Here is a 24,562-nt window from a genome sequence, read left to right as displayed (position 1 = left end):
TCTGTCTCAAAAAAAAAAAAAAAAGAAAAGTAATAGAAATTTCACAGTTTTAGGCCTGGTCTATGTTAGGTGAATAAATGCAACTTAATTTAAAACATTACATCCTGGCATTTGTTAACCTAGAGGAAGTTATGATATTCTCACAATACACTTGGGTTTGCAAATTCAGCTTCAACTCATCAGTAAGAAAATAGGTTATACAATATACTATATAGCAGTAAAATGCTTAGGAAGTTACCAGATTTAAACTTTAATTAACAATTATACTTGTTATTTCTTCTAATTCCCTTATATCTTCTGATTTCTTCTGAAAAAATAAATGCAGCTATAAATCTGAATTCCATTAACACTTATTTCTCTCTACTGTATGAAAAAATAGTAGTTTTCTACTGTCTTGAGAAAGAGTCTGGCCTCTTTTCAACAAGTAATAATTTTCTACAAATTATATTTTTGATAAACTGCCTTCTCTGTTTGGAACTTTTAGATACAAATCAGACTACAGCTTATGTAAATTTTAAACATTGATTTTATAACATGTATACATTTCTACAAATTGTATTATGCTTTTTAGTTAGTTTTGACTAATACAAATTACAATTTAATACTAAAATTATCCTCAGAATTTACAAAGCTTTTAATCTATTTTTAATAGACTATTCACTGTTAAAGTTTTGAACATTATAGAAAATTAATCAGGTATTTTTAAGTTTCCCTGTTACCACTTCCCAGAGGTGACCATTGTTAACATTTCGTATGACTACTTTCAAATGCTTTTCAGTGCTTGCTAAAGTGTTTGTGTATATATCTACGCACACACAACCCCTCAGAATTAGGTTTTTTTTCTCCCATGGCATCATACTATTATATTGTTATGCAAGTTGGCATATTTATTTATTTATTTATTGAGAGGGAGTCTCACTCTATCACCGAGGCTGGAGTGCAGTCATGTGATCTCAGCTCAATGCAAACTCCACCTTCCGGGTTCAAGTGATCCTACCACTTCAGCTTCCTGAGTAGCTGGGACTACATGCGTGCGCCTAATATTTTTAGTAGAGACAGGGTTTCACCGCGTTGGCCAGGCTGGAACTCCTGACCTCTGATGATCCGCCTTCCTCAGCCTCCCAAAGTGCTGGAATTACAGGCGTGAGCTACTACACCCAGCTGTCATTATTATTCAACCAATTATAGGCATCTTACCGTATTTCATGTGGTAATACTTCACTAATTTTAACAGCTGCATACTTTGCAGCATGGATGATTAAGATTTTTCTAGTGTGTTTAATCCTTGTATAAAGAATTTTAATTCTAAATTTAATCAGTTTTTTCTCACATTTTTATAACTCTAGCTCAGGCTAGTTTGACTGTTAAAGATTATGCAGTCTTGTTGCTCTGTTACTTTTATGCCTTATTCGGGGGTCCTGGTGTCCTAGAACACATAGAAAAACAGGTTTATAGTAGCCTTGTGTAGTAAAGGAGCTCCAAGTTAGATTGGTCTAAAACATGAATACTATCTTTTTTACCCCGTTTTTTCCCCATCTATAGAGACCCCAGTTCTGCTTTGTGATCCTAAACTGGGTTGTTCCTTGAGTATTTTGGCTCTTTAACTGATTCCCTTAGTAATCATTAGTGGTTTGAATTCTAAAATAGTCAATGTATATTGCTGAACAAAATGATATAAAATAGTTTAAAAGTGATATTTTAATTATACTAAAAGATATAAATACATGCAATCACTTCTAAAATTGTGTATATATCTATAGTTATAAACAACACATTATAAATGTTGCATAATTGAGTTCCTGAAGTAACCATGAGACAGTTGTCCGAAGTATTTCTTCTCTGAGAACTTGACTTTGATGCAAAAAGTCAGCACATCTGTTTTATTCCTAATAAAGGATTTTACTGATTTAAAGTCACAACTATTAGTACATGATGATTAGATGTCATATATAATTCTAAAATGAAACCCGTTGGCTTCTAGATAGCCTAGATCTTTTATTAGATTTTATGATCAAGCTTTAAGAGTTTTGGCATATTTCTTTCCCTTGTCAAAACACATAATAATTTTTAAAACAGCAAGCGAAAAATAAGGGGAAGCCAAGAAATACTGAAATCAGGGTGAGTTTACTTTTGAGATAGTAGAGCATACTTTTTTTAATGCTGTTACTTATATTCAGACTTCGGAGAAAATAGCCACAGACTTAGTAACAAGTTTGAAGGTAACTGAAATATTACAGCCTGGGTTTTTAGGTATATAAAAGCTTTGAATTGGAATCAGAAGTACCGGCCCCTAAGTATTTGACATGGCAAATCACATATTTTATATGTTTTCTGAGCTTGATTCTTCATTTTTAAAATGAGGATAATACTAACTACCCCACCTGTTGCAAACTTTCTTTTGATGTATATGAAATAAAATCATTTTTTTGAAGAAAGCCTTTTGTATACTGTAATACTTTGTATACTATAAAGTATACTATAAAGCCCTTTATATACTATAAAGTGTCAAATGATTTATAATATGATCACTACTTTAAATTTTGCATTATGCAGATAGCATGTTTTAACTAAAAGACTAATTTTCTATTTTTATTTGTTATCTACAGAATCAATCCATCCTGTATTTGCGACTGTTAATTGTATATTACACACACACTTATGTACACATGTGCCTGTGATATGGTCTTAATTTCAAGAATTTGAGCTTCACATTTTTTTTCATTTCTTTATACATGGTAGTTTATTATAGCCTGTTATACAGCTTTATTTATCCGTAGAATAACTCCTATCTCCCCAAAATAGCAGATAATAAATAATAAAAAACTATCAGAATACAGCTTGTGGCTTGTATATGAGCTATAGATAGCAACATAGGAATGTAGAAGTCTATAGATAAATACAGATTTTGAAACTCAGGTACATTGAGTCTAAATAACTAAGGCATATATTTGGGATTCAAACTCAAATTTAACTGTCTCACTTCAAAGATGCCTCTTTCTATTATACACATTACTTTCCTGCAATTTTTCCAAATTTTATTTAAAAAATTAGATAAGGTTCAGGTCTATCTGGTTACCCATTCAGGAGTGTTTAGTTACCATAGGGTATTGTTTACTCATCTATAATATGCAGTCTGTACCTGAGTGGCATCATATTGACTCTGCTACCCTTGTTTGTGGGTGGGATAGGAGTATAGTAAACTATACAGAAATTACAAGTAACTAGTAGATGTTTGAAGTTGCTCAAAATTGTTTTTTATATTTTATTTATTTTTAAATGGAAAAATACTATTTGAAAAGAAATTATTTTAATTTGATAATAAAATGTCACATTACTCTTTTAATTTAAAAGTTTGTAAATATCTCAAAATTTAGATAGTTATTTTTTATCTTTTGTTTTTAAAAATACAGTGCCTTTACTTTCCCGAATTCTGCCTTCCGATGCATGTAAAATATACAAACAAGGTATCAATATCAGGTAAGGTGATTTGATTTTTTTCTCAGTACAAGAAAGTTGAGATTTAGAGGAAGGTTTTTTTCCCTGTAATCATAACTTACATATGTTTTATGATGTTAAAATGCCGTAACAGATTCACAATATTTTATCTCATTTGAGACATATAGATAAAAAATCAAAGACATAGAAACTTTGTTTTATTTTTTATTACTTAGAGAACAAACTCAAAGTGGAAAAGACATAAAATCTTGACTAAAGCAAAGATACTATTCTTATGTAACTACAGACTATCTAGAAGGCAAACAGTGAGAATCTTGATGTAATATTAAGATTTACAGTGGTTACCTTCCTGATCCTGGATTTTTTAAGGAATAAGGGACACATAAGGAAGACCCAATTATTGACTTTTTCTCCATCTGTTTCATATATTTCCTTCCCCTGTTTACTCATCCGTGCATCTGTTCTTCCATTCATTCATTCATCTAGCCATTCCAGTGAATACTTTGAGGCTAATTTTAATTTCCTTCTATTCTATTCCTTTTATAACTAAGATTAATGTTTGAATCTGATGGAAAATACATCTATTTAACTTACATGAGAATTTTACTTTTATCATTCTTTATTTTGCTTTATAATAATATAGCCATATTTATAAATTATCTATTTGTAAACTATATATAATGCTAGTGAATATGCCAACTTCTATATATATGTGTACATATATTGGTATATTTATAAATAGTATACATGTATATATAAAATTTTGTGTATGTGTGTGTCTATATATCTCCAGAATATTAATTTGAATGTTTAAGGGTCTAGAACTAGAAATAACTTGAAGGATTATCTCATATTAAGTCCTCATTTAGAGATGAGAAAGCTCAGATAAGTTAAGTGATTTTTTTACAAGAGCATTTTACAAATTAATGGCTGAACCAGGACTTCTGACTTCTTGTTCGTTGTTCTTGTCACCATGACACAAAGCAGAAGTTTTTAAAAATCAGCTATTTCAGAGAAATTTATTGTTTAGTATTTTGAATTAGTGAAGTAATAACTTTTAGTTGGAAGTAAATTCTAGGATATTATCCTTAAGCAATAGAATTTGGTTAAGGTAGATTTTTTTTTGTTTTTTGTTTTTTGTTTTTTCTTTTTTTAACTAATAAAGATGGAGTCTCACTATATTGCCCAGGCTGGTCTTGAACATACAGACTCAAGTGATTCTTCCACCTTGGTCTCCCAAAGTGCTGGAATTACAGTGTGAGCCATCACACCCAGCCTGTTTTTTTTTAAAAAACCTCTTCAGGTGTTTCTAATTATAAAAGTGCTCATGTACCTTAAATGCATTGTCATTACAGAAAACTTGGAAAATACAGAAAAATAGAAGAAAAATTAAGTAGAAAAGGATTTTTGATGTGGATTTAATTCAGCAGCCTTTTGTTAGCAATTATTATGGTTTCATTAATTTAGACATTTTTAATATAGGTGCTTGCCAAAGATGGTAGGCAATTTTGGAGGATACTATTATCTTCTATGTGATACTTTAAAAAGTTAGTTTTAGGCCAGGTGTGGTAGCTTATGCCTGTAATTCCAGCACTTTGGTAGGTTGAGACAGGTAGATCACTTGAGTCCTGGAGTTCAAGACCAGCCTGGGCAACATGGCAAAACCCCATCTTTACAAAAAAATATTAAAAATTAGCTGGGCAAGGTGACATGTGCCTATAGTCCTAGCTACCTGGGAGACTGAGGTGGGAGAACCACCTGGCCCCAGCAAGTTGAGGCTGCAGTGAGCCATAATCATGACACTGTACTTTAGCCTGGGCAACAGAGTAAGACCTTGTCTCAAAAAAAATAAAGTTTTTATTCTGTTTGAGTCCTAGGTTTAGGCAAAAAGGATTCTCTTTGAAAAAAATTGCTTCACATTTATATATGACTTTTTAAAGTAAATGTTTTGGTACACATTATATAATAAGTATAGGTAATAAAACCAAAAAGGTTAAAACACAACCTGGGCAATATTATGAAATCTTGTCTGTTCAAAAAATACAAAAAATTAGCTGGGCATGGTGGCACGCACTTGTAGTCCCAGCTACTCAGGAGGCTGAGGTGGGAGGATCACCTGAGCCCAGGTGGTTGAGGCTACAGTGAGCCGAGATTGTGCCAGTGTATTCCAACCTGGGTGATAGAGTGAGACCCTGTCACACACACACAAAAGTTAAAACAGGAACATGAGGGTAAAAGCCTGGGGGAGAAAAATTGTGAGAGAGGTTGTAGGTTAAGGGGAAATTACTATAACTTAGCAACTCAGACATGGGGCTTACTAGTAACTGAGGATGAAGGACAAATGTGATAGGTTCTAAAGCTCTCATCAAACAAGGCTTACCAGATTAATGGAGAGGATAGCTTTTAGGATGCATGACAAAAGGTTTTTTGCCTAGGTGATAAGAATCTAAAGGAAAAAATCTGTTAACATTAAATTAAAAACTTGCTATTTTAAATGTCATAAGACAATTTTTAACACCATTTTAATAAAGCTCAATTTTAAAATATATTCAAAGAGAAATCTTTAAGTTTACTTTTATCTCATGGCAGCCATGTAATCATTTGAAATGTCTTCTCTGGTATCAAAGAGAAACTAATACTTCAGTAGAAATAGGAAAGTGTGAGCAACATTATTCTTGAGAGTACTAACAAAGATTTTGACCATAAATATAAATAATTAAGAGGTAATCTGTAATCACTGATTGAAAGTATATTTGCACACTTTCCAGGATTTTCTTGTCTGAAGTGAAGCCTTTAGTTCCCTTTTTCAGTGTTATTTGGCATTTTTTCAGGCTTTCTTCTTAAAAATAATACTTTCTATTCAAATATTTGCATTTGTATAAAGAAATTCTTCTTCATGGCTAATTACATGGGAAAAATTAAAAATATTTAGGTTCATAGGCTTAAAGCCAAGGACTAGTGAGTACTTAAATGCCATCGTGATAATTAACATTATTTATTGAGGCATATGTGATGCAGCTTACCAGGTCATCTAATATGTCAGGGATATACAGAAAATGTATTACCCTTTTTATTGTAAATTGTAGAAACACGGATGAAATAAAAATAGGCTGTATTAATTTATATAACTGGGAAGTTTCTATGACTAATTTTACATATCGTTAGATCTAAAATCTCAAAGGTCACCATGTCAGTCTGTCTTTGTCTTTCTTTATCTTTCTGTGCATCTCTTTACTCACCTTTTCATCACCACTCCTGGCAACCCACTACCACTTTCACCTATGATGGGCAAGCAGGGAATGGAGGCAGAAGACTGTTTTAGCCCATTTCTTCTTTTATGTAGAGCATAACATTCCCTGATAGCTGAAGCTTGGAGCCCAAATAGTGCACTTACATATAGAATGATCTGTTCCTTTTTGGTATTATCAGGAGCCCACATCTTACAGAGATAGGGGAAGAGTCCTTTTTAATACTATTTTCTTTTAGGACACATGCTCAAGCAGTGATAGGTGCTATTTAATAGTATAGCTGAATTCTAGCTTCTGGGAGTGGACTAAAAACTAGATTTCAGCTATAAAGCAACAGACAGGGTCCCCCCACCCCAGCCCCCCGTGAGTTGATGCGTTACTTTTTTAGGGCTTCTTGATACATAAGGTAACCATACTTCCCTCTTTGCTCTGGCTCACCCCTGTTTTCCTGGCAGAATTATCAATAGTGTCACTTTCATTCTTAGTTGTTATTAATTTTGATGATAAATTCTATGTAACCCTAGTTATTATTTTCATGCAGCATGTGAGGCATGTTTTATTTCTGTTTTTCCTGTCTAGGGAAACCAAGAATACCAACTCATTTTGTCTTGTCTGTGATGAGAACTGAAAAACATACAGAGTAATGAATTATTACAGTTGCATTAGAAATTCAGTAGCCAGGGTGGATCTTTCACGGAGGCTTAAAGGAGCTTCCTGGGGATGTGACCAGCATCTCTTGACAGCGGGGCCAACCAGTTTCTTGGGTTTAGCAGCCGTTAGCTAGGGTGATCCTGATCTGGTGATTTATAAAGCCATGTGCAAGATTGAAGCACTTCAATGTATTGTAAGCTTTCTATTTTCAGTATTTTTTCTAATTTCAGCAAGTAGTGCTTTGTAGAATGTTGTTTGAGACTAGCACATTAGGCTGGACCATGACAGGTCCAGGTTACCAAAGAGCACAGTAAACACACAGATGTGTGAATCCATGAGTATTAAATACAGAATGATCTGTAAGGTTTCCAGGGTGTGGAGATGTTGGCTGGGAAAGAGAATACTAGTCCAAATCTGAGAAGTCAAATAGAATGGCCAAGAATTTAAATGGTTTATCAAGTTGAAGGATAAAGCAAGGTTTGGTATCAGATGGTTAGGCATTAGTCTTTTGGTTTTTAACAAAATATTTTAAATTTAGTTTTTATGTATAAATTTGACTTTGCAATATGGTATTAGCATCTTGGTTTGAGTTTAGAAGGAATAAAGCTTATTTAATTATTAGTGAAGTTTTATCAAAATTATATTTGTCAGAGTTTCTCATCTACCCATGTTTCACAGGCTTGACACAACTCTCATAGACTTTACTGACATGAAGTGCCAACGAGGGGATCTAAGCTTCATTTTCAATGGGGATGCGGCACCCTCTGAATCTTTTGTAGTATTAGACAATGAACAAAAAGTTTATCAGCGAATACATCATGAGGTAAGCATGTTGTCTTATCAATATTTCTTTAAATTGTTAAAAAAAAAAATCTAGGTTTTTAGCCAAACCTCAGTATAATTTGCTTAAAAGCTTAAGGTATAATTGAGATGGTTTGCTCCTAAAGCTATAGTTTCCTGACCACTAGCTTTCTTTTCTTTTTTCTTTCTTTTTTTTTTGAGACTGGAGTCTCGCTCTGTCACCCAGGCTGGAATGCAGTGGCATGATCTAGGCTCACTGCAACCTCTGCCTCCTGGGTTCAAGCAATTCTCCTGCCTCAGCCTCCAGGGTAGCTGAGAGTATAGGCGCCCGCCACCAAGCCCAGCTAATTTTTGTATTTTTAGTAGAGGCTTTGTTTCACCTTGTTGGCTAAGTTGGTCTCAAACTCCTGACCTCAAATGATCCACCCACCTTGGCCTCCCAAAGAACTGGGATTACAGGCGTGAGCCACTGCTCCTGGCCTATTTTCATTTTTTTATTTCTATCCTCTGGTCTCCATCTTGACCAGTCCATTGAGTCTGCTCAGAATTCAACTGATTATCTCCTAGATCAATGAACTCCAACTTCTCTTCATTCTCATTTATAGTTTTCATTTGTTGAACCTCTGCTGGACCTTTACCATGTATTATCTTTTTATCTTACCTTCTTTTAATGTTGTTGACAATCTTTATTTTATTTCCTTAATACAAATACTTCTTTTGGCTCTGTCTGCAGTCTTACTTTTCCTAACTCTTTGGCTGCCTTTCCTTTCTGTGTCCTTTCCCTCTTCAAGTACAACATGATTTTCCTTCTCTCATGCCATATCTTTGTGTTGAAAAACCATTGATAGGCCCTTGATATGGTTCTCATTTTTACAAACTGCCAGAATAATCCCTTCCATTCCCACAGTCCTATAGGTTGATGATTTACAAATACATGTTTGTGTCCCAGACAGTTCTGAGTAGAGGCTTATGTGTTTAAATGCCTAGTGGATATCATGTGTGTCTCCCAGGTACCTCAAAATTCACCTTATTTAAAACTAACCTTACTACTTTTCCTCAAAACCTGCTCTTTTTCCTGTTTTTCCTCTTTTGATGAATGATGTCATTCTCTATTCAGTCAGAAACCTAGGAGTTATTTCTGGTATCTTTTCTTGTACTGTATGTTTTCTCATCAGAGTACATATCTGGTCATTTATTTCTCCTTAATGTCTCATAATTATTCCTCTTTTATTCACACTGTCACTACTGTAATTTAAATATTCATTATTTCTCAACTGGACCATTGGAAAGTCTTATAAATGATCTTCCTGGCTCCCTTCTTGTCTGCTTCTAAATTATCCCACATGTTGGAGATACACTGAACTTTAGAAACACATTTGTGAAACCTTACTTACTTAAAGATACTTAAAAAGTTCCCCATTACCTAGAGTGAAATCTAATCTCCTTAGCATGGCATGTTTCCTTTTGTCACCTTAGTTTTGCTCACCTTTCTAGCCTTTTTCTTACCTTGCTATTTCAGATACCATCATACTGCGCTCTTGGCAGTTTGTCAGATGTGCCAGGCTATTTGGGCCTTTATTCCTTTTTTCATATGCTTTCCACTTCCTGGAATGCTTTTCTTTTTGCACCCTCACACCTGTCGGGCATGCACTTGGTGTTACTTTCTCTGCCGCCAAATGACTTTTGTTGTCCTTATGCTCCTATTAAATTTGGAACCATAAAACTTCTAATGTTACATTTACTGACATAGCTTTTTACCATTCTGTTAGTCTAAGCTCCTCAAGAGCATGGGGTTCTTTTTGTTGTATTCCCTGGTATCTAATACAGCATCAGTACATTCTATGCAATAGGTTGGTAAACTCTTTCTGTGAAGGAAGAGATAATAAATATTTTTAGATATTAAAATATGTTCATGGGCCATATGGCCTCTGTCACAACTACTCAACTCTGCTGTTGTTAAAAGCAGCCACAGACAATATGTAAATAAATGAGTTTATTACCTTATGCTTTAATTCATAAAAAGAGGCAACTGATTATAGTTTGCTTACTCCTATATTAGACTCTCAGATATTTATTAGTTTGACCTCTTACTTATGAAATTACAACAGGATAGCCAACTAGGCGATAAGTGAATTGGAAATATGGTCTTGAAAGAGAAGCTAGAAGTTAAGGCTAATAGTGCATGAGTATTTGCGAATGTCATAGTATTACCAGAGAACTGGTATTAAGGCTACCAGTTTTAAGGTATTAAGGTATGTATGTATACATACATATATGTATTATGTATTTTATAATGCCTACAATACAGGAAAGATAGATTTTGAGCAGTATTCCTTTGAGCAGAGAATACTTGTTTTTTATCCTAATATGTATGTATAAGTAATAACTTCATTAAATGTTGAAGCAATGTAATTAATTAAAACAGCAGATTTTTTTGTGATGTGGTTAAGAGATAGTCTCTGATTTATATAATAATTCTGTTCCAAAAGTTTATTGAAAATAGGATGTTTGAAATGTAAGGCAAATTTGCTCATAGACAATGGGTTATATAGTGTTCAGTTTCCAAGCTAATATGTAAAATTCTAGTTGATTCATAATGTATTTGAAGTATAGTGTTTAATAGTTCTGTTTAACTACTGCAACCAAACTTTTTTTTAAAGAAAATTGTGTTCAGAATTAATTTGGGTTATCAGGAATACATTTTCACTTATTACGGCTTTAGCAGTAATACCAAGATTTTGCATTCTTTACTTGTAGGGGTAGAGGAAATGGTACTGTCCCAGGCCCAAGCTATTGCTATTGTTTTTTGTTGTTGTTTTGAGACGGAGTCTCTCTCTGTCTCCAGGCTGGAGTGCAGTGGCATGATTAATCTCGGCTTACTGCAACCTCCGCCTCCTGGGTTCACGGCATTCTCCTGCCTCAGCCTCCTGAGTAGCTGGGACTACAGGCGCATGCCACCATGACCGGCTAATTTTTTGTATTTTTAGTGAGATGGGGTTTCACCATGTTAGCCAGGATGGTCTCTATCTTCTGACTGTGAGCCGCCTGCCTCTGCCTCCCAAAGTGCTGGGATTACAGGCGTGAGCCACTGCGCCTGGCTGCCATGGGTATTGTTTTTAGAAATTCAGAAAGGGACTATATGTAGGTTAAAGTTAGACGGTGAAGAACAGGAAATGGGCCTCTTGGGAACCTAGGAATAAGGAGGTATGGAGAATGGCATCTCTAACTATTGTAAACCCTATTCTTCAGACGACTCCCTAGGTTTTGCCTTTTTTCTTCCTTATAACGTCTTAAATATTAGTTAGGATATCTCTCTTGGCCTATTATAGAATAGAATCTCATCTTATACCTGCTCACTTACTTTTCTATACTTGATCATTTAGTCTTCTGTCCCTGAAGCAAGCACAAACTTTCCTTTTTTCTCATATAAAAAATAATTGTTGCTCAATTATTATATACCAGCACTAGGGAATATGTACAGGATAAAACCTGAAGCATGGCTACTCATTAAGTTTAGAAATCATGGTTGATATTTATGGATTCCTTTCCATTTTATAAGGAATATAGAAAAGATCCCTTCTTATTTATTTTCCTTCCTTCCCTCTCTGCTGCTTCCCTTCTTCTATCCTTCCCTTCTGTTCTCGCCTTCCTTTCTTTCTTCCACTTAGAATTTACTGGGAAAGAAAGGCTGAAATGACAGTGGTGGATCTTTGCATTAAAAAGAACTAAAGTAAGATTCACCTGTGTTGAAAGAAAAATATTCTTTATCTGGGCTTTTTTTCAGATCTGTCAACTTAATTCTTAAAGTAGTTTTTAAACATTGCTTTATGGACTATATAGTTTTATAATGGGTAATCTGGTACTGCTTCCATTACATATCTATAACAGGGTAAGAGTACTATATTTCATGTGTCCTGCTTTTGTAGGTTCATAATTAGTCATAATGCTAACTTACAGAAGATATTAATATGTACAATTTAAACATCTAATTCTTTTTAGGGTAAGTAGCACTTCACATTATTTAGAAACTGTCCTTTTTGTCTTTAAAAATTTGTAACATTATAATTGTTGATATTTTCATATGTAGCACTAAGAACTTTTGTAAAACCTAGATTTTTATATTTAACTTTTGTTCCGATCCCAGGAATCAGAGATGGAAACAGAAGAAGAGGTTGATATTTTAATGAGCAGTGATATTTACTCTGCAACTTTATCAACAAAATCAATTTCTTTCACGCGTGCCCAGACAGGATGGCTTTTTCGGGAAGATAAAACAGTATGTGCAAATCTAGATTTTTAAACTTTAAGCATTGTTCGGTATTTAATATTTCCAAAATAATGTGATGAAATGCAAGAAGTAGCTTACAACATTGTCTCCAAGTAGTTTTTTTTCTCTGTTCCTTGAATCCAGATAAGGAATTATAATGGATGGTTAGAGTCAGAATGTGTCCTTGGAGAATTCAGGAAAGAAAGCTGAGCTCATTTGAATTCTGTGTCAGGAAGGACTCTTACTGCTAGCTGCCTTGTTATTACACAGGGAACAATGTTTTCACATGATTCCACACTTCTAGTGCTTTATTCCATAAGAAGACTACAAAAAGGGATAAACTTGACTATTTCTGTGAACCTGTTTTTCTCCCTACTTTAGACTTCTCATTTACTTAATATTTGTTTCTTGTATTCTATACATATGACTAAGATTAAATAACCTTACATTTCTGCAACACTGTAGAAATGTTAAATCAAATCTCAGTGGAAGCTTCCCCATTAGTATAAATTATTTCCATAATTCCCCATTGTATCTGTCAGCAAGAGGTTATATAAGACCATTCAAATATATATTCGAAAAATTTTGAGGCTAGGTGCGTTGGCTCATGCATGTAATCCCAGCATTTTGGGAGGCTGAGGCCGGCGGATCACTAGGTCAAGAGTTCGAGACCAGCCTGGCCAGCATGGTGAAAACCTGTGTCTACTAAAAATACAAAAATTACCCAGGTGTGGTGGTGCATACCTGTAATACGCAGAAGACTGAAGCAGGAGAATCGCTTGAACCTGGGAGGTGGAGATTGCAGTGAGCCAAGATGGCGCCACTGTACTGCAGCCTGAGACAGAGTGAGACTCAGTCTCAAAAAATAAATAAATAAATAAATAAATAAATAAATAAAAATTGAAGGAGCTGTATGAAGAAGCATTTTTATAAACTTTTAAATTTAGCAATAAGTAACTACATCAAGTCAGCGTCAAGATTGACTTCTATTAAAAATTATTTTTATTATATACAGTGAAATGAATATATTCTCACTGGAGAAATAAAAAAAATAGCCTTATTAGGGTTCTCTGAGAAACAAAACCAATAGAAGGGGAGTGGGGAGAGGAGAGAGGAAGAAAAAAGATTAAGGGGGAGAGGAGAAGAAGGAGGGAGAAATTGATTTATTTTGAGGAGTGGTTCATGAAATCGTAGGAGTTGGCAAATCTGAAATGGAGAGCAATCTAGCAGGCTGGAAATTTAGTAATGTGTGGATATTGTGCTCTTGAGTTGGAAATGTTCAGGCTTGGCCTCCTGGGCAACAGAGCAAGACCTGACTCTACAAAAAATGTAAAAATTAGTTGGCTGAGGTGGCACAAGCCTATAGTCGCAGCTGCTTGGAAGGATGAGGTAAGACGATTACTCGAGCCCAGAAGGTTGAGTCCACAGTGAGTGATCACACCACTGCACTGTAGCCTGGGTGACAGAGCGGACCCCTGTCCAAAAAAAAAGAGAAAAAGAAATCTGCAGGCTGGAAACTCAAGCAGGGTTTCTGTGTTGCAGTTTTGAGGTAGAATTGCTTTTTTTTCCCTGGAAACCTAAGTTTTTGCTCTTAAGACCTTCAAACTGATTAGATTAGGCCCACCCACATTATGCAGGGTAATTAGCTCTACTTAAAGTCCATTGGTTGTTAATCACATCTAAAAAATACCTTCACGGCAACATCTAGACTGGTGTTTGACCAAACACCTGGCATCATAGCCTAGCCACGCTGACACATAAAATTATCATACAACTTTATACATAAAGCTAAAAAGCCCTCCTTGGCCACTGCCCACAGTCCCACATCCCCTTGTAGAACGTCACCAGTCTTTATATCCTCCAGACCTTTTTTATGCTCTCAATACATAAATATGAACTCATAATAGTAGATAGCCTTTTGTTGCTGATGCTTACTTTTTCATAAAGTGTCGTATCGTATCTACTATTTTGCAGCTAGCTTTTTTTCCTCATTCTTTAGTATGTCTTAGAAGTCTTCTCTTACCAGTACATGTAGTGCTAGTTCACTCTTTTTAGCAATTGTGTAGTATTCTATATGATGTATATACTCTAACTTAACTTATTCAGTCTTGTTTTTGGACATTTAAATGAATAGAAACATATTTGTGTTCAGTTTTCTGCCATTATAAATGACATGTTTATCATCCTTTTACATGTTTTTGCCAATTATAAGTAGCAAGAAATTAAGTGGCTGGATAATGGGGAATACACTCTTAACATTTTGTTGATATGATAATTTACATTTACTAAGTGGTTTTTCATTATAAGGTTTCAAAAACTGATAATTACCGCCTGGTTATTTCCCAGCCACAGATAAATTCTGTTAGGAAATCTAAGCTCACTGATTTTCCTCTCTAAGCCTAATGGCATTATAGCATTCTCAGTTGTGAGGTCCTACATTGCAGTCCATTTGTTGGCTTTAAAGTCTTATTTGTTTGTACTTTGTTCTTCTGGGCAGCATTAGATGGATCACTTCAAGAGAAGATAAAAATTGAAACTGCTAATCATCTAGTACTACTGCTAAGCAGCTCAAAGCTCTTGAAGCATCTAGGTGATCTTCTTAAATCTTTGACAGGTAAGGAGGGAGTCAGTAATGCCTAAGGTTCCCATTTTGTAGGTAGAAACAGGTGCAGAATGCTTTGCTTTTTTTGCAAGTGGACCGGAACACAACTCTGAACATGTAGTTTTGGAGTGTCAGTAAACAGCAGCAGGGTGGAGACATGTGATTTGCATGCAGATAGAAATGGGAAGCTTGTTTTCAGTAAGTTATTTATCTTTTTTTTTTTTTTTAAAGTAAGGTATTTCAAACTCTGAATACCTGTGGGTCTGAAAAAGGTAAAAGTTAATGTTGAAGGTTTAAGAGGACTTTGTTGAAAGGAAGTAATGACTTTTCTTGATGTCCTTAATACCACTTGAGTTTCCCTAAAACACTTTAATTGTATTGGTGAGCAAGGGCACTCTTTTCTTTGTTGAAAACAAGCAGCTATAATTTGAAGTTTGGTGCCTGTTAGAGAATAGAGAATTTGAACAGGTCATTAATTCTGGTTGTACTAGAGATTCTTATGTGATGTGTACTATTTCTTTTTATTCCACTCTTTTTCTATCTATAAAATGGGAACAGTGTTATCCCTGACCCCTCCTTGTTACTTGTGATATTTGACTGCCAACTTAATAGTTTTGAGATAGCTTTGTGCTACTTGGGAGTAGGATCTAAAGAAATGCTATGGTGGCAATTTTATTTAAAATCATTTGCAAATTAACTACCATACATTTTTGTGTGTTTTAAATTTCTCTTTACTGATTTGAAATGTATGCTTTGTATATGTTTTAACTTATTGAATAACTTAGATGTATATATTGTATAAAACTAGAAAATGCAAAATAATTTGATAATTTCAAGTACCAAAGGAATATTTATTTTTATCTACATGTTACATGTTTATGGAAAAATATATTACCTTGACACTTTTTTTAACCTAAAAATTTTACTTTTAAATATTTGGTTTTGTTTTAGGAAAGAGTAGGAAACTTTTTGGCAGACTTTTATCTGGTGAATGGACTTGTTTTAGAATCAAGGAAAAGAAGAGAACATCTCAGTGAAGAGGATATTCTTCGAAATAAGGCCATCATGGAGAGTTTGAGTAAAGGTGGAAACATAATGGAACAGAATTTTGAGGTACAATTTTTAATTCTCCTAATTTGTAGTTTTCTAAGAAGAGAGGGGATAGATTTCATTCTTGGTGGCATTCAGTAAGTATATAAATATACTCACAGCTTTTATTTACTATGTGTTACCTTTTTCTGTGAATCTTCATTTCGTTGATGTCATTATTATGAAGAAGATAAAAAAGAAAAAAATGGCCTTTGGGATTTTTTTGTGAATCTATACTTTATCTTTGAGTCTTCATTAATAAGTAGATTAAAAGTTTAAAACCTAATGTTATTATTATTATTTTGAGACAGATTCTTGCTGTGTTGCCCAGGCTGGAGTGCAGTGACTCAATCTCGGCTCACTGCAACCTCTGCCTCCTGGGTTCAAGTGATTCTCCTGCCTCATCCCCCCAGGTAGCTGGGATTACAGGCCCTGCCACCAGGCCTGGCTAATTTTTGTATTTTTAGTAGAAATGGGGTTTTACCATGTTGGCCAGGCTGGTCTCAAACTTCTGACCTCAAGTGATCTGCCTGCCACGGCCTCCCAAAGTGCTAGCATTACAGATTGCGAGCCACTATGTCCAGTGTTATTTCTTTATTTATTTAGAGATAGAGTCTCCCTCTGTTGCCCAGGCTGGAGTGCAGTGGCGAGATCTTGACTCACTGCAGCCTCCGCCTCCTGGGTTCAAGCGATTCTCCTGCCTCAGCCTTCCGAGTAGCTGGGATTACAGTCGCTTAATTCTTTCTACTTTGCTAATCAAAATCCACTGCTTTGAAGGCCCAGCTAAAGATCTACCTACTTTATGGTGTCGTCTCTGACTTATACCTTCCTATATATTTTTTGTTTAGCATATGTTTACTGAAAGCCTGCTATATGCAAAGAAATGTGTGACAGTAAGGAAAGGGGAGGGGAAATTAGGAAATAAAAGATGTGTGAGACATGGTAACTGCTCCTTAAATCTTATTCCTCTGTGAAGTGAATTAGATGCATTCTTAAATTTATTTTTTTTTTGTATAATTTTAGATTTCCAAAAAAATACTAGACTCATACAAAGAATTCTTGGACACTTTCATCAAGATTTCCCAGATGGGCCCGGGCATGGTGGCTCACACCTGTAATCCCAGCACTTTGGGAGGCCAAGGTGGGCGGATCACCTGAGGCCAGGAGTTCAAGACCAGCCTGGCCAACGTGGTGAAACCCCGCCTCTAAAAAATTAGTTGGGCATGGTGGTGCATGCCTATAATCCCAGCTACTCGGGAAGCTGAGGCAGGAGAATCGCTTGAACCTGGGAGGTGGAGGTTGTGGAGCCAAGATTATGCCATTGCGCTCCATCCTGGGCAATAAGAGCGAGACTCCGTCTCAAAAAAAAAAAAAAAAAAAGATTTCCCGGATGTTAACATTTTACTGCCATTTGTATAGCACTGGTTTTCAAACTGTGATATAGGGATCCTTTAGTAGATTATAAGAAATTAATTTAGTGGGCCATGACTACTTTTTTCCTTTTTCCCCCTCAGTTGTTGGCAATACTGAAAAAAATTAGTATCTATATGAAAATGGTAGGCCAGGCACAGTGGCTCACACCTGGAATCCCAGCACTTTGGGAGGCCAAGGTGGGAGGATTGCTTGAGTCCAGGAGGTGGAAACCAGCCTGGGCAACAGAGCAAGACCCTGCCTCTACCAAAAAAAAAAAAAAAAAAAAAAATTAAAAATCAGCTGTGTGCAGTGGCATGAGCCTGTAGTTCCAACTACTTGGGAGGCTGAGGCAGGACAATCACTTGAGCCCAGGAGACTGAAGCTGCAGTGAGCTATAATCATGCGACTGCCACTGCATTCCAGCCTGGGTGACACAGTGAGATCCTGTCACCAAAAAAAAAAAGAGAAAAATCAGAGCACATTATACATAATGAGAGTCATTACTACTACTTCATGAAGCAATAGTTTCAAGAGTGTGTGTGTGTTGTATAAACATGCATATGTGTGAGTGCCAGATTTTAAATAGTGAGTCACAGTTATGAAAAGGTTAAAAGGCTGCTACAAGGAGGCTTGAATTCCTGGAATGTTTAGTGCTTTCCCTATAGTATTGTCCTGGATTCTATGTTTTAGTGATGGTCAAACTTTCCAGAATAGTATGCCAGGTTTCAACTAATTCATGGTAGTACTATGTTTGTCAGTAAAACATGTTAATGCTTAGATCATGTATCGAGTGAATCAACCATAGTTTAGTTGAGTACATTATGTAAAATGTTTAAAATTGTGATCATGCCACTTTAGTGTGATCCTGTCCCCTTCCTGCCACATCTCATCTGGGCTCCTCATTTTTCTTCTGACTTTGGGAGAAAGCTTCACCAGACTTCATTTTCCAGGAGCCTGCTAGTGTTTACTGATCTCTCAGTCAGTAGGAAATACAGGCCAAAATGCACTCAGGAAATAGAAATGGAGATGAATTAATAGCGGGAATGCTGAGCTCAGTCTTTGACAGGGCTGCTATCTTCTCCCATTGTTGACCAGACAAAAGCCCATCTCTTTGGACTTATATTGTGATTTAAATTTTATTAGAGTTCTTTTGAAAAAAAGTGATTTTGTTGTGTTGGTGGTTATTGCTACTTTTTTAAAAATTTGGGCAACACAGGCCAGGTGCGGTGGCTCATGCCTGTAATCCCAGCACTTTGGGAGGCCAAGGGAGGCCAAGGTGGGCGGATCATGAGGTCAGGAGATCAAGACCATTCTGGCTGACACGGTGAAAACCCGTCTCTACTAAAAATACAAAAAAAAAAAAAAAAAAGAATTAGCCGGACGTGGTGGCGGGTGCTGGTAATCCTAGCTACTCAGGAGGCTGAAGCAGGAGAATGGCGTGAACCTGGGAGGCAGAGCTTGCAGTGAGCCGAGATCGTGCCACTACACTCCAACCTGGGTGACAGAGCAAGACTGTGTCTCAAAATAAATAAATAAATAAATAAGTAAATAAATAAATAAAATTTGGGCAACAAACTAATTTGGGATAAGTATATGGAAATAAGACTTTATAGAATGCCGTTTCATGGACTATTTGCCAGTTGCCTCTTTTGGTCTGATTTATGTACATTTAAATTTACGATAGACAACTTGATTTTCTTAAGGGCAGAGATTGTAACCGGATGTACTTGAATAGTTAAAGAGGTCTTTAAGTAGCATTTTAAGCAGCTGTAGTTTTGCAAGGTGAAATTAAAACATAGTTTAATGCCAGATAACTACATAGTGGAACAAATTAATATTAATTACATTAAATAATTAAGCTTTCAAATTCTAATCAGAAATTAAAGGAAACACTTCCCATATGAACCATAGGATTTTGAACTTTATAGTTGATGAATATTTAAATTCAATTTGTCAGTTTCTACAAAAGATAAAAAATCTGGTGGGATTTTGATTGGGATAATAATGTTGAATCTGTAGGTAAATCAATTTTGACATAAAAGCTTGTTTGGATTTTTTTTAATTAAGCTTTTTATTTTGAAATAATTATAAATTCACATACAGTTGTATGAAATAATACAGGGATTCCATGTATGCCTCACCCAGTTTCCCCCAATGGTAACATCTTACCAAAGTGTAGAACAATATCAGGGCGAGGATATTGGCATTTGTAGTCAAGACACAGAAGATGTCTACCACCATACGATCCCTCATGTTCCTCTTTTTTAGGCACATTTGCTGCCCCCTTAGCCTCTCTCTGTCCCTTATGCCCGGCAACCACTAATGTGTTCTTCCATTTCTTTAGTGTTGCTGTTTCAAGGATATTCTGTAAATGGAATCATATAGTTAGCCTTTTGAAATTGGCTTTATAGTTAGCCTTAGCCTTTTGAAATTGGCTTTTTTTTTCACTTAGCATAATTCACTGGTGATTTATCTAAGTTGTATGTGTCAATAGTTTGTTCTTTTTTTTGTTGAGCAGTATTTCATGGTATCAGTGTACCACAGTTTGTTTAACCATTCACATGTTGAAGAACATCTGGGTTGTTTTGGGCCATAATGAATTAAGCTGCAAAAAACATTCACACATAGGTTTTTGTATGAATCTAATATAAGTCTTCATTTTTCTGGGATAAATGCCCAAGAGTGCAGCTGCTATGTCATATTGTAGTTAGCTGAATGTTTAGTTTTATAAGAGACTGCCAAAGTGTTTTTCGTTTCTTACATTCCCATCAGCAGTGTATGAATGGTCCAGTTTTTGTACATCCTTGCAAGCTTTTGGTATTGTCATTATTTTCTATGTTACTCATTCTGATAGTGTTTAATGTGATCTCATTTTGATTTAATTGCATTGTCCTAATGGCTAATGATATTGAATGGTCATCTCTTCATGTGCTTATTTGCTATCTGTATGTCCTCTTCTGTAGCATGTCTCTTCATGCCTTTTGCTCTTTTCCTAATTGGATTTTCTTTTTTTCATTATTGTTGAGTTTTCAAAGTTGTTGTTGCTTTTGAGACAGGATCTTACTGTTTTGGTCAGACTGGGGTGCAGTGGCACAATCTTAGTTCACTGCAGCCTTGACCACCTCAACTCAAACAATCCTCCCAACTCAGTCTCCTAAGTAGCTGAGATTACAGGCATGCATCACCATGCCCAGTTAACTTTTTATTATTATTATTATTATTATTATTATTATTTTTTGTAGAGACAAGGTCTTACCATGTTGCCCAGACTGGTCTCAAACTCCTGGGCGACTACCTCAGCTTCCCAAAGTGCTAGGATTATAGGTATGAGCCGTTATGCCTGGCCCAAAGTTCTTTATATTTTCCAGATGTTAATTCTTCATCAGATAGATGTTTTGCAAATATTTCCTCTCACTCTGTAGCTTGTCTTTTCATCTTCTCAAAGTGGGCTTTCATTGAAAAAAAAAGTTTATCATTTTGATGACATCTAATTCATCAGTTTTTATCTTGTGTCACATGCCAAATCTGAGAAGTTTTTGCCTAGATCCAGGTGTCTAAGATTTTCTCCTGTGTTTTTTTCTAAAAGTTTTATATCTTTATATTTTACATTTAAGGAAATTACCAGTTTGAGTTAATTTTGTGGAAAGTATGAGGTTTAGGTGAAAGTTTTATTTATTTTTTTTGCCTTGGATGCCCAGTTGCTCCAGCATCATTTTTTGAGAAGTCTATTCCTCCTCCATTGTATTGCCTGCTGAGGTTTATATAGGGATGCTGTTGAATCTATAGATCAATTTGGGGAGACTTGATATCTTAACAATATTGAATATTCTGTTTGATGAACATGGTGTATCTCTTTACTTATTTAGGTTCTCTATAATTTCTCTCAGAAGTGTTCAGTGTATAAATATTACCATATTTTATTAAATTTATCTTGTAAATTTTTAATATTTTTGAGGCTATCCTAAAAGATTGTCTTTAAATTTCATTTCCCAGTTTGTTTTTTATATATAAAAATAAATGTGATTTTTATATTTCTACATTTATATATTCTATAGTCTTTTTATTATATTTTATTTTATTTTTATTTTTTGTTTTCTTGGAGACAGAGTCTCGTTCTGTCTCCCAGGCTAGAGTGCAGTGGTACAATCTCAGCTCACTGCAACTCTGCCTGCCATGTTCAAGCAATTCTCCTGCCTCAGCCTCCGGAGTAGCTGAGATTATAGGCACCCACCACCACACCCGGCTAGTTTTTGTATTTTTAGTAGAGACGGGGTTTCGCCATGTTGACCAGGCTGGTCTAGAACTCCTGACCTCGGGTGATCCACCTGCCTCGACAACCCAAAGTGCTGGGATTACAGGCGTGAGCCACTGTGCCTGGCATATTCTATACTCTTTTGTATATTACTTAGGAGTTTCTACAAATGCTCATGTCATCAAATAATAATGATAGTTTTACTTTTCTCTTGCCTGTTCTTACTTCTTTTTTTTGTTTTTCTTACGTCACTGCACTGGGAAGTAACACCAGTATAATAGTGAATAAAAATGTTATGAGCAGGTGCACATGGCTTTTTCTTGATCTTAGAAGGGACTTTTTTATACTAACATTAATTTTTTTTAAAATTACTCTATTATTTTTCAACCTGACTTAAGTCATTTAATGATTACTAGGAACCAAGATTTTGTTTTTGTTTGTCAGCATAGTAATCCTTTTAATATTATATTTTAAATTTTTTTAGAATAAAGAAAATGTGCCTTGTTATATGTTGTTTGGACTTGTGATAAGGAGGAATCGAAGAATTGCATTTGAGAATATTTTCAGAGTTCAATTATAAATCTTTTTAGAAGAAATTTAAAGAAAATATTAATAGTAATTCTATCAGCTATTCATCAATACGTATAATTTGATTTGGTTTAATTAGGTAAGGTATAGGATGCAAGAACAACAAAATAGAATTGATAGGTCTAATTATAGAAGGATACCGGTAGCTGTATGTTGTTTTTTCTCTTAGACACAGGCACAGAATTGAGCACCTGGAAAGCAGCATGGAGCTGTTAGCAGTTTATATATATGTAATAGTGGACATGAAAGAGGAAAAGAAATATTTGTATGCATTTTGTTTATAATTTTAGGAGTACAGTTCTTTTAAGCCTACATAATAAGCTTTTTAAGAACAGTATATATAAGTTTAACTTGACTGGCACGGCTGGTGGCAGGCGGATCACTTGAGGTCAGGAGTTCGAGACCAGCCTAGCCAACATGGTGAAACCCCGTCTGTATGGAAAATACAAAAATTAGCTGGGCGTGGTGGTACACTGTAATCCCAGCTACTCTGGAGGCTGAGGCAGAATTGCTTGAGCCTGGGAGGTGGAGGTTGCAGTGAGCCAAGATCACTCCACTGTACTCCAGCCTGGGCAACAGAGTGAGACTGTCTCAAAAAAAAAGAAAACAGTGTTTAACTCTATTATTTAATGTGAGGTTAAACAATAAGGGGTCAAAGAGGAGAGATCTGTCAAATAAATTCAAGAGACATTCCCATTTTAATGGTGAACTAGATTTAAAAATTTAAAGTTTTAAAAGACAGTATAGCTGGGTGTGATGGCTTACACCTATAATCCCAGCACTTCGTGAGGCTGAGGTGACCAGATCATTTGAGGTCAGGAATTCAAGACCAGCCCGGCCAACATGGTGAAACCCCATGTCAACTAAATATACAAATAAAATTAGCGGGTATGGTGGTACACACCTGTAATCCTAGCTACTTAGGAGGCTGAGGCAGGAGAATTGCTTGAACCCAGAGGGCAGAGGTTGCAGTTAGCCGACATCATGCCACTGCACTCCAGCCTGGGCAACAGAGTGAGACTCCATTTCAGAAAAAATAAAAAAAAAGACATTATAAATCAATATTGAAAATTGATGCTTTCAAGTTCACAGCTGACAATGTAAGAACAAATCAAGTGTAGAAATAGACATGCTATATGCTATATTAATTTTCAAGTCGTGAATTGTAGATTAGTAACTCAGATGTATTTAATTAATAACAGTTGTGTGGAAAGCATTATATTTTATCAGAGAGTAATGAAGGATTCTCCAGTCTGAGTTGAGTGCCATAAACTCAATTTCAGCTTCTGCAGGTTAAAAACTAAATTTATTGGATGTCTTTCATAGCTGGCTGAAAAAAGAAAACAACAAAAACTGAATTCATATACACCTCAACAGAGTTTTCTTGCTTATTGATATTGACTTAAAGCACTGGAGTTGTTAGCATGGGCCTTGTACCAAGTATTTTCCATATATTATCTGATTTAGTTATTGTAATGACCTAAAGAGGTGAGAGCCATTGCCCATTTTATAAAAAAGAAATTGAGATTTAAGTAAGTTAATTTGTCTGAGTTACGAAGATAGAGAAGCAGAGATGGGCTTTTATTTTAGGAACTTGACTGCAAGCCTGTTCTTGCCCTAAGTACTTTGCTTCTTAGTCTGTCTTTGTTATAGTTTCTTCTTTCTGTATATCCAGGTATTAACATGTCTTAGCAATTCTTTCAACATACTGAGAAAATGAAGTTGGGAAAGAGTGGGGAAACCTTAAGAAATAATCCTGGGAATATGTTATTGGTAAATGTAGTAAAAACTAGTGGAGCACATAATAGTAAAAAGTATATTTTTGATTTTGGAGAATTATTAAAAGTTTCAAAAATCTAGAAAATATATATGATTTCTTATTTTTTTCAAAAGACATGAAAATTCTATATTTTAAAGCCACGTTTTAATAGAATTTCAGTTCTTAAAAATAAATGTCTACTCCTTTTTGGAATGAATTTATATACTTTATTTTAAATAAATAGCTTTTGGGTTTCTTCTTGTCCCCTACCCCCAGCCAAACATTTATTTCAATTTCTGCAAGAAATGGCTTATAGGTAATATTTAGAAGGAATTATTTGCCATTTGACTGCTTTTACTGTACTTCTTCTGCCTTTTTTTCTCTTCTTTCCCAGATGTGGTTCTAGTATTTAATATATATTTTTGACAAAAATTTT

At 35.2% G+C, this 24,562-nt stretch overlaps 1 protein-coding gene across 2 annotated transcripts in view; it reads left to right on the top strand.

Annotated features, from left to right (window-relative positions):
* LOC105532499 (ankyrin repeat domain-containing protein 13C) overlaps positions 1-24,562 on the top strand; it is a 96,769-nt gene that overhangs the window by 53,025 nt on the left and 19,182 nt on the right. For both annotated transcript variants that reach the window (XM_011970687.1, XM_011970680.1), the window contains 4 exons: positions 3,411-3,477; positions 8,034-8,178; positions 12,301-12,432; positions 15,977-16,138. In XM_011970687.1, coding sequence (XP_011826077.1) covers positions 3,411-3,477; positions 8,034-8,178; positions 12,301-12,432; positions 15,977-16,138 — 506 coding nt within the window. The remainder of the gene's footprint in view (positions 1-3,410; positions 3,478-8,033; positions 8,179-12,300; positions 12,433-15,976; positions 16,139-24,562) is intronic.

This window comes from Mandrillus leucophaeus, unplaced genomic scaffold (assembly GCF_000951045.1).
Source record: "Mandrillus leucophaeus isolate KB7577 unplaced genomic scaffold, Mleu.le_1.0 Scaffold1208, whole genome shotgun sequence".
NCBI classification, from domain to species: Eukaryota; Metazoa; Chordata; class Mammalia; order Primates; family Cercopithecidae; genus Mandrillus; species Mandrillus leucophaeus.
The sequence above is the reverse complement of the archived record's forward strand: the minus strand, read 5'-3'. Positions and strand labels throughout refer to the sequence as shown.